The 11,117-nt window shown below is 41.8% G+C and overlaps 1 protein-coding gene across 1 annotated transcript; it reads right to left on the bottom strand.

The window, feature by feature from the left end:
* Window positions 1-242: 242 nt before the first annotated feature.
* Window positions 243-10,210, bottom strand: dll4 (delta-like 4 (Drosophila)). The gene is made up of 11 exons (XM_058379622.1): window positions 9,676-10,210; window positions 8,630-8,887; window positions 8,385-8,442; window positions 7,477-7,740; window positions 4,059-4,119; window positions 3,712-3,842; window positions 2,609-2,778; window positions 2,308-2,527; window positions 1,589-2,231; window positions 1,394-1,502; window positions 243-1,283 (listed from the first exon to the last, which is right to left on the bottom strand). Exons 1-11 carry the CDS (start codon window positions 9,727-9,729, stop codon window positions 1,278-1,280), a joined length of 1,974 nt encoding a protein of 657 aa, XP_058235605.1. The 5' UTR covers window positions 9,730-10,210; the 3' UTR covers window positions 243-1,277.
* Window positions 10,211-11,117: the final 907 nt, after the last annotated feature.

The raw sequence follows: 11,117 nt of genomic DNA, 5'->3' as shown, positions 1-11,117 counted from the left end.
AGAGGGGTGGCATATGCCGCTGTTTTTATGGCGGAGCAGGGTTGCACCCCGGGGGCATCTGTTTCGCTCCCCGCACTTCGCCAGCTCGAGGGGCCGGTAGCCGAGGCAACGGATTTAAATTTCAAGCCAATTTTCAAGCCAAGTGAAGGGGGGGTGACAGGGTGCAAGGGATTTTTTTGTTTTTTGAAGAGAAATAAAAAAAATAAATATATATCTCTATATCAAAATCAAAAACAAAGGCATGAAAGAATTATTTTTTTTTTATTCTTCAGTTTGTGTGTGTTTTTTTTATAAATATGCATTATATACAAAAAAATAATAGTATAAAACATATAAAGAGCAGTGTGTCGTAATTAAATTAACTCTGCAAATAATCATTTTTTTTCTTAAAAATTACATTATTGGTCTAAATTTATAGGCAGTCAGTGGTTGGTGTGCAGTCACTTGAGTTTTATTTTCCAGTCTCTCCGATCCCTGCTGCTGCTGCTACACGCTGGTCCTTGATTGCATCGACTCCTGTTTTATTTTCCACGAATCCCACGATAACGCGGTCCCGTCCGTCTCCTTCCTTTTAAGGCTTTTTTGTGAAATTTGGGCTGCATACAATCTTGGAGAAAGAAAAAAAAATACAGTCTTGATATGATTTGTTTTGTACAGACATTCATTTCCTCGTGATTCGGATGGAAGAGGCTGTGATGATTCCTCATCCATCTCTCCTCTAATCCGTGCTTCTTTTTTTTTTCCTTTCCTTTTTTGCATAGCGGGCAATGATGCTGGCGTGAAGGTTTGGAAGTCCCTGGCACCTTCGATGTGATTAGTTGGCAGATGACGTGTCTGTGATTACCACATGATAGTGAGAGAGAGAGAGAGAGAGAGAGCGCTCACTCCATCCATGTGGGGAGGGGCCACGTCTCAGTGCCAAAGCCTTTTTCCCCCCTATGGTCCTCCTGCAGTGCAGTCAGTGTAAGTCCTGCTTTTTTTCCCCTTCCTTACAAGCTCGACTGGGAAAAACTATAAAACCATACCGTAGGGGTCAAAAAAATAAAACAAAAAACGACAGCGTCCAGGACTGTACACGACGTCTGTACACCGAAAGCAAACTTCATCTATTGCGTCCTCAAGTTTCCCAGAGCAGCAGTGGACATCACAAAAAAATCATCCAGTCTTTCAGTTCTTTTTATTTTTTGTAAACAATCCAGAAAATTTCTGCTTTGATTGTGTTTTTTTCCCCTCGGATCGTCCCATCTTCCATCTTCTGTGACCTCCGGTTATGGTGTTTATACCTGAAACAAAAGAAAACACACAATTAGAATTCGAGTCATCGCTCGGACGTATTCAAGAATAAATCCCATGTCGTTTTTTCCCCCGGTTTTGTTCGTTCAGTCGTTCTCACCTCGGTTGCTATGACGCATTCACTTCTCTCCTCCGCTATTACAAACACAGACTGGTACATGGAGTCTCTCGGGGAACATATCGTCGATATCCTACACTCCGGCTTTTCACTGCACACAAAGATCGGTGTTAAGAAGGAAAATCGTGAAAGAGGATTTATTTATTTTTTCTTTATTTAAGCGTCTCCTGGACTCACCTGTACATTCTACTCAACGGTATTTTATCTTCTAAACACTTTTCATACTTGTGACTTTTATCCTCTTGCGTCTGTCTTTCTTTAAACTCTTTTGTGGAGTTGTAGTCCAGATGGTAGTTCTTAAGGATGTAATTCGACTTCTCCTGACCGCAGTCCACCTCCAGGTCCACCTTCTTGTTGGTGTTCTTGAGCTGCGACGTCGGGATCAGGTTGTCCCTCTGCGTGTCCGACTGGTTGTTCATGGCATCGTGAGTCCTTTCGGCCGCTGCTTGCCGGTGAATGTGACGCAGAGAGAATGCCACCATACACACCAGCACGAGCAGAGCGACCAAACCTACGCCCAGGGACATGGCGGCCCACTGGAATTTGTCCCCAGACTGGTCATTCTGGTGCACGGGATTCGTGATGACTGAGTTCGGGCAGCCGTTCTCCGACGAGCAGGGGGCGCTGTGGAACTCGCAGCTCCGTCCGGAGAACCCCGGAGCGCACGAGCAGGTGTATTCGTTGACGCCATCGTGACAGGTGCCGCCGTTAGCGCAGGGGTTGGAGGAGCAGTCGTTGATGTTGATCTCGCAGCGCTGGCCTGTAAATCCTGCTCGACAGCTGCACATACGGACGCCAGCCAGGATCACACACGCCCCACCTGTGGAGCAGCGGGTGTTCAGTTACACACAGGTAAACACACACAAACACAGACAGCAGGTGGGGACGGGACGTACCATTAGCGCAGGGCAGAGTGGTACACTTGTCCACTCTCTTCTCACAGTTGAGTCCGGTGTATCCTTTAGGGCAGTCACACAGATAGCTGCGTCCGTTATCTCTCTCGTGGCACTTCCCTCCCTGAAAGCAGGGCATGTCTGCGCAGGTCAGGAGGCTGTGCTCGCAGTGTGTGCCCTCGAACCCTGGCAGACACGTGCACGTGTAGCCGTTATCCAGCTCCTGCGAGAGACACGACTGTTAGCAGACCCGCTCTATTAGCGTGTTAATCTTCACACATGAGCAGCAGTGTGCACAACTCACCACGCAGTGTCCTCGGTTCCTGCACGGGTTGCTGTCGCAGTGACGCACCTCCAGCTCACAGTTGACCCCGGTGTAGCCCGGTCTGCACGTGCACGTGTAGCTGCCCTGCCCGGTGTTCATGCACGTGGCTCCGTTCATACACGGCTTGTGGTGGGTGCAGAAGTTCAGATCTAGTGTCAAATGTGAATGATAGCACTTAAATCACCGCCTAGAGTCCACTCGCTAGTCACGAAACCCTGCGTATGCGCCGCTGCCTCATGCTCACTGACATTCTGATTAATTAAACCCTTTACACTATCAATACACCAAAACAGTCACACAAAAGAATGGTCAATTTTTGTCCAAATGCTAGAATTACAGTGTCAGAAATCACAATTCTTTTACAACGATAAATAAAAGAAACATTAGTACATTCCTAATGTATATAACTGTAGAAACAGGTTCCTTTTAAATAGTTCAGGGTTCTTTCCCCTAGAAAATGGTTCCTGTTTAGAATGAGGTTCCTACTCCTCATTCTTTTATCCTCTTCTCAGAAAAGAGTTCCTGTTGTCAGATAATAGTTCTTGTTCATTAAATGAGGTTCTTTCTTTAAGGAGAAGGTTCCTGCTTTTAGAAAACGGTTCCTGCATTTAGATAGAGATACCTATTTTTTTTAAAGGCTTGATTCTGGAATTCTGACACTAATTGATCTCGGAATATGGGAACATTTTTTTCCGCATTTTGTCTCTAGAAATTCTGAAAACAACTTCCATACAGCTTCCTAAAGGTTCTCTAGTTTGTCACTGGGAGGAAACGCTGAAGTGTTCTATATAAAACACATACATCTGGAATGATTTAACTGTCTTGTGTAACTTAATAACACAAAAGGAAGCCTCAAGGAGCTGCATTTGGTTGTAGTAGAAGCTGTACTCATGCAGTGGCATTACAGTTGAATATACATTAGGAATGTACCATTGTGTAAAGACGGGGGACGGGGGGTGGGGGGTGGGGGTTGGGGTTCATTTTCAGAAAGTTTCTGTAAAAAGCTTTGAACTCATTCTAATCTCGTAATGTTTATTTATTTAATCGGTTATTTATTTAATCAGCTTGGTGTTCAGACTCACCTTGATCACAGAAGAGTCCCCCCCATCCTTCTTTACAGTGACACTCCCACGGCTTGTGGCATGTACCATGCTTACACACGGGGTGTTTCTTACACTCGGTGCAGAACATTCCCTGCCAGCCCTCTCTGCACCTGCACCACACAACCACAGAACAGCGTTCGTTACACCGAACCCAATTAACTCTCTGCGTTTACGTAATCGCACACGGTGAATATTTACACAGTTTAAACATTGCACTGATTTGTACCATTTCTTTTTGTATAAAATGTGATAAAGGAGTATTTTTGGAATACTGGTCCATTAACTGCCACCAAAAACAAATAGCTCTTGTGAACTTGTGTACTTACACACATTCCCCAGGGCTGGAGCAGTTCCCGTTAGCTTCACTGCAGCCTTTAAGGCAGATCGCTGTGAAAGGAAATGGAAATGTAAATTAATAACACAGGAACTCTCTATACATCCAAAATAAATCAACTTTCCTGCTATAATTAATGTGAATTAAGCAACAGCAATAAGAACAATCCTGATAATTCGGTAGCTATCGCTGGTTATTTAGGACTGTCTTTCACCTGTCCCTCAGGTTAAGTCATGTGGTGTAGCTAATGAGCACCAAACTAGCGTGACTTTAATTAATTAATAGCAGATTAATGATGATTAATAGCAGAAACCCACTCGGAGAAACACATATCTCTATTATCCACTGATGAGAAACAGGCAAGTTTAGGGAGCTAGCACAGAAAAAAACGACTCCTTGGCCCAACTGACCACAACAAACAAACAAACAAACAAACACACGAACAGACGCTGATCAACACTGATCTTATGTCAACGATGTTTATTATTCACAAGATTGGATTGCTATCGTTAACAATGATATTGACCTGGATAGCACTAACGTACGTTCTGAGATGTAGCATGACTTTTTTTCTGTAAACAAATGTTTCTTAGCTGATCTGATGAAGATACGCCTGTATTCTGGCCATAAACACACAGGGCTACAGTAACATGAAGACGTTTTCTTTGTTGAGGATGTGGTTGTGCCTTGAATTTTGACCCCTCTTGATTGCCACATGCAATTATTTCCATTATTTCAATTATTTTGATTTAACTCATTATTTAAACGTAATTTCTTGTTATTTCTGCTTAATACCTTGTTTATTTGACTTAATACCTCATTGTTTTGACTCAATAACCTATTTGTCCTTGTCTCGTTATTTTTCCATATTATTTTGATTCTCAGAGATTGAGACTAATTTTTTTATTTATTTATTTATTTTTACTGATTTTTACTTATTTTTATGTTTTCTGGACCCAACATGTGGAAATAATGATATCTTGGAATAACGAGTTATAAACACGAAATAATGACCTTGCACATTTTTGATCAACGAGGCAAAGCTGATCACATATTAAGCAGACATGAAGAATCTGTGTGTCTGTTTCTCACTATTGGACATTGTGAAATTCTCCATCTGGACACAATACGTGTTATTAATGACTTAATGGTAAGGAATTTACTTTTTCTGACATTTTGCTGCTTTCCTGTACATAAAATGGCGCCATTTTGTGTCTATATATAAATATACAAGCAGCTCACGCACTGTAACCATGACAACGAGCTTTCGCCTTATACGCGCTAGCTACTTTCGGCTAACGAACTGGCTTGCTGTTTAGATTAGATTAATTATTATTCTTAATAAGTATGAAATTTTCACTTCTCAAACGTTTTTACCGTAATTTTGAAAAGTTCCAGGTGCTAGTTGTATTAGCTACTTTTGCTAATCCAGGGATTCCGCTCTATCCCAATATCGTCGTTGGAGCTAACCTGGCCACGCCCCTCCCTGGTTTACGAGCACCTGATTGGTCAGAACCTGTGAGGCGCGCGTGCCCTCGCTGTTTGTAATTGGCCTCTGGGTGACACACTGAGCCTTTTTTTTTTTTTTTTAAGTGGGTTGAACTGCTGCTTTTTGGACCGGAACAGATGCTCCATCTCAATTAAAAGAAGAAAAAAGACGGACAGCTGCCGCTATTGTTGTTCTCAGGCCGCGCGAACCGTAATTTTGCAGCTGCCACGCCGCAGAGCCACAATGAGGAGCGCGCAACGGCGGCGCGTGTCGGATAATAACGCTGCGATTAGCGCGGCGCGTGCTCGCCCGGGATTAAATTACCAAGCACGCGCTCTCTCCCTCTCTCTCTCTCTTTCTGGCCCCGCGCCCACACAGACACACACACACACACACACACACACACACACAGCGCCGTAGTTTATCCCGTTTCTCCAGTAATAAGCAAAGGTGTCTGCGCATGCCCACTTCTCTTTCCCTATAAAATTTGTGCTTCTCCCTATATATTTAAAACCTTTCACTCCCACTCTAAATCTAGGTCACAGATATCCACAGCCTTTTTCTTCGTCAAAGCACACATTTAAGATCAAATCTCTAAGAACGTTCTATGAGAAAAAACCCCAAAAGCAAATATAAGTACAAATAGAAAAGTTCTAGCCATGTTGTAATGATGTGATATATATATATATATATATACTTGTTTTTTAATCTCATGTGCCAGGGGTTTAAGCGTACATCTTCTCATCTACCTTTAGAGTGACTCTTAGTCTCACCCTGATGAAGTTGCAGTAATACCTGCAGCGTATGTTTTATTAGAGTCTACAAATGCTGCAGGAGGGACAAAATGCACCAGAGGCACAAAACCAGGACCGAAACCAGATCCAAACTCTGAGCATTTGGCAAAGTAAACCGCATGGGGCTCTCAGTAATGGCATTAACCATAATGACTGCTACTCAGACTGCTAGAGAAAGCAGCTGGCTTGACATATTGGACATGTTTCTAACAGGGTTGCCAGATTTTCTCTTAAAATCCACCCATGCTTTTCAAAGCGCACTCTTGGGGCACTAATCCCTACCATTCCTTGTCTTGGGCCTGGTTCCATTCATTACATACACTTTTACTTTAGAGCTTTACTATAAAACTCATACAGATTACATTTATTTTAAAAAGGTACGCTATTTCCAAACATACATAGCCGTAGATGAGCGACAAAGAAAGACGCCTAGTTTTAAAGATAACATGGTTATTAAAGCTGTTATATTAATCATCACCTTCTGAGTCATGGTTATCGGCTTAATCCGAACATCGGTTATCCGAACCTCAATAACACAGGAAATGAGCAGGGTTTAAATTACATCTACTTAACTCTAACGATAAATGCAATAAAAAAACGTTTTGTAAGTAAACAACCACTGCAGTAAAAAGTTTAAGAGGTCTCTGGATGCAAAAAGAAAAAAGAAGGTCTGCATCAGACCAAACAGCCTGAAGGTTTATTATTTACAAATAGCAGGCAGAGCAAAAGATCTTTTAAGATTTTTAAACATGGTTTGGAAATTGTAATGGAAATTAAAGGAAAAGTAGCGCGAAGATTTATCGGCATGCCATGCAGAGTTTCATTTAAAGCCATATGGATGGAATAAGCTCCAGCTACTACAGAACACCTGGGTGAATATGTCCCCATGGCTTGAAGTGAACTCTACTAGGCAGCAGATCTCCAGGACGACTAGGTGCCTGGGTTACATCTGAATTTCTTTTTTAAACAAATAGAGGGTTATGAGTTTGGGCGATTAAACCAGAGGCCCGATGTAGACCTGAGAAAGAACACAGGTTTGTTTTTTTCCTGTCTGAGAGCAAGGTGAAGCACTAAAGCAGACCCTGAGTCTCCTAAAGGCCAGTGCGTGGTGATCTCTGATTGCTTACGTTCTTCGCAGTATTCCCCTTTCCAGCCAGGGAGACAGGATAACTGCCCGTCTGGGTTGCAGGTGTAGTGGCCAAAACGGTCGTCCCTGGGCGTGCATATTTTGGAACAACTGTCTCCGTAGTAATTTTCATTGCAGATGAACCGGTAAGAATACCTTAGCTCCGTCTGCTGACTGCTTTGGACATCCTGAGACCACTCAGCCCCTACTTCCAGCTGTCTTTGGATGGGAAAAGAACTAATCTGTAAGTCGGGGTTGTTTGAGTCTGTGGGAAAAGAAAGAAAGGAAAACATCTTATAAGATGGGTGAAAGAAAGATATATATATATATATATATATATATATATATATATATATATATATATATATATATACGTTTATGCTCCTGATAACGGACTTTGAGGTGGACTCTAATCCATAGGCATTCAAAAAAAAAAGACCCTGAATTTCCTTTTTCCTTTAAGTCGAGCGCAAAAACATTCCCATGCTATTATCCCGTTCCAAAGGGCGGGACACAGAAAGGTGTAAAATACAGGAAAGTGCCGTCGGATGGTTTTGGCAAGCGTCGAGTATTCTCACCAAAGCCCACTGCGCTTTCCCACGCCAAAAATACACTAAAGGAAGTCCAATTGTGTTTGAGTATGAGAATGTGAAGGTGTTTTTGAAGCCAGAGGAAAGCGCAGTTCCACGATTGTACGTGTGCTTCACAAAAACAACAGCTTTGCTGGCTTTTTTTTGCAACAGAAACGCTTTTTCATCAGAGCAACAAAAAATAATAATAGAATTGAATCTAACATGAATACACAGTGCACATAAGCTCTGTTAATACTTTGTAGAGAAAAACAGTTCAGTAAAGCATTAGTGTGTACTATAGTGTCGCCCTCTTGTGGATAAAAGTGGAAGTACTTACCTACAGGTGGATCCTCTGTGGGTGAATACCAGGCCTCAATAACCAAAGAAAACGATCCCTAAGAGGAGAAAATCTCATAAATACACCTTGAAGCTGTGAAGATGATATAAAACTGATTCCTGATTCTATAAACAAGCGTTAAGAGCTCAAGAGCTGTGCAGGTGCATGCTTCTGCACCATCAGATTTTATATCCTGTGCAATAATCACTAAACTGCATTTTCTGCAATCTTTTTCTCTCTCTTACCGGCCATCCAAAGTTGAAGAAGGGCAGGCGTACGAGGCTCTGGTGTCCTTCTTCCATCCTGAACGAGTTGGAGCCCAGCACCTGGGTGATGTTGCTGCCGAAGATGCAGTCTCCTGGAGACACGTTCGTCTGGTAGTTCTTCAGACAAACGCGGAAAAAAGTCCTGCAGTCCGGTCTGCATGGGGTTCCGCTCGCCAGCAGACCTTTAAAATTCTTGAACTCGTGGAGCTTGAGCTCGAAAAAACCAGATCCCAGTATCTAGATATTTATATATAGACACAAAACGAAAGACATGAAGGTGTGTGTGTTTAACCTGCCTGTGAAGGTGCATGTGGTTGACCTTTTGAAGCTTATGTTGGTGTCTATGGTGGCTTCATGCCACAGATGTTTCATTTAACAACAAAAGTAACAGGAAAGAGTTTGGCATCTTTATTATAATTATTATTATAGTTTAATGTGTACCATGATCTTCACCAGACCTGATCAGACCTAAACACTTCTCCTCATCAGTGTAGTTCCTTTCCATCATTTAATCAACACAAACTCAAGCATTTCCTAAAAACGATCCCGCAAATCGTTCATCAATTCATCATTTGATCCTAACATCCTGGATTGCTAAACTGCTCTCCTTTATAGGTTTTCCAAAAAAAACAAACAAAAACAATACAAAAAAACACACACACACTTAATCCTTTACAGCTGCTCCAAAAACACAGCACACACACACACAGCACACACACACACACCACCAGTCCTGTTTTATTTCTTTCTTTATTTCCTGTGAACCAATTTTTGAAGCAGTTGTGTATACTTTACTGAACTGTTCATGCAGCTCGACTTGGAGAAAGGAAAAAATTAGCGAGAGGAAAAAAAGATGCAGCTTTGTGTTGTCAAGCGCTCTTCATCTCTCAGCTCAGATCTGATTATTATTATTATTATTATTATTATTATTATTATTATTAGTTCTGGTTCTTCAGCACTCTGCGCCGCAACATTGTCAGATATAGAACTCATAAAGAAGATGATGAAGATAATGGTTTATTTACCTGCGTTAGGAGCGCGCTGAAGCATGCGATCAGAAAGGTGAACCAAGCTGCCATCCTTTTATATTTTCCCAAAATGCTGTGGCGGGGCAGCCGGGTCACCCGCGGGGAATATTTCCTAGCCCAAAAAAAAATTCAAGCTCCTATTCCCAAAGTGGAAGGAAGGCTTCAAAGAATGTGGGGTGAAAAATAAATAAATAAAGCACACAAAAGTACGAGGAGAAGAAGAAGGGGGATATATATATATTCCTGCGCGCGTCGCTCGCCGCTCTTCTTCTTCTTCCGTGCGCAAAAGGCGCGTTCAAATTTCCAGGTTATCCAAAAGGTGAAGGTGAAGCGCTGGATCCAGTCTTATTATCCGTCCCGTCCTTGCATGTTCACTCTATTCCACAAACCTCCCGTGTGTGTGTGTGGGAGAGAGAGTCGCCTCGGGGTGTGTGTATGTGTGTGTTTTATGCGACTGTGTGCGTTCGGGTGCCGTAATCACGCAAACCGTCCTCACGCGTCCCTCCTTAAGTCGTGAATGAAGTGTTAGGGCAAGCGCACGGCGCTATTTATACGAGCCTCGAGTCCGCGCTGCTCATTACATAAACTGTCCATCATTAGACCCGCCCACTTTATTCAGATCCCCCCGTCTCCTTCGCCTCCTCCTTCTCAGGCCACGCCCACTCGCTCCAACAACAATGATGTGCACATGTAGGCTACTGGGACAAACAACACACTGCGCTGCAAGGAGTCGGTTCACTTGGAGGCTGAAAATAATAATAATAATAATAATAATAATAATAATAATAATAATAATAATTGGATTCCAGTTCTGTTTTTTGTGTAGACTAAATATTAAATATAATAATAATAATAATAATAATAATAATAATAATAATAATAATAATAATAATAATTATTATTATTATTATTATTATTATTATTATTATTATTATTATTAACGTAACTCTTTTTAAAGTTAAAAACCGTAGCAGCATAAAATCTTCACTGTAGAGCCCTGTATGATTAAATTTGATTTATTTAACAAAATAAAAGCATGAGAAATCTCCTGGATGAAGCTTAAAGGGTTCTTCAGTTGTTCCTCTTGGTTTTCTGTGTAGAACCTTATCAGAGATGCTTCTGAGTACGCTTAAGGAACCGAATGTTCCCATAAAAAAATGAAGAGGTATATTAAAGAATCATTAATCCAGCAAAAGGAATGAAACTGTTGAAGCTCTTAAGGGTTCTTCAGCTGCTGGTTCTGGAAAACGTTTCTATCTAGGACCCTACAGCAGTGTTTATTAGTACTAGATAAAGAACCCTCAAGGAAACCATTTACCTCCTGACAGTGTGTGTAAATAAATCATGTATGAAAAAGCAGAAGGAGGAGATAAGAATCGTCGAAGCTAGCATTGAAGAAGAACCATATTCAGAATCCTTTCTCCAAAATTCAGATCAAA

The sequence above is a fragment of the Hemibagrus wyckioides genome, linkage group LG25 (genome assembly GCF_019097595.1).
Source record: "Hemibagrus wyckioides isolate EC202008001 linkage group LG25, SWU_Hwy_1.0, whole genome shotgun sequence".
In the NCBI taxonomy this organism is placed as follows: domain Eukaryota; kingdom Metazoa; phylum Chordata; class Actinopteri; order Siluriformes; family Bagridae; genus Hemibagrus; species Hemibagrus wyckioides.
This window is presented reverse-complemented; position numbering and strand designations above follow the sequence as displayed.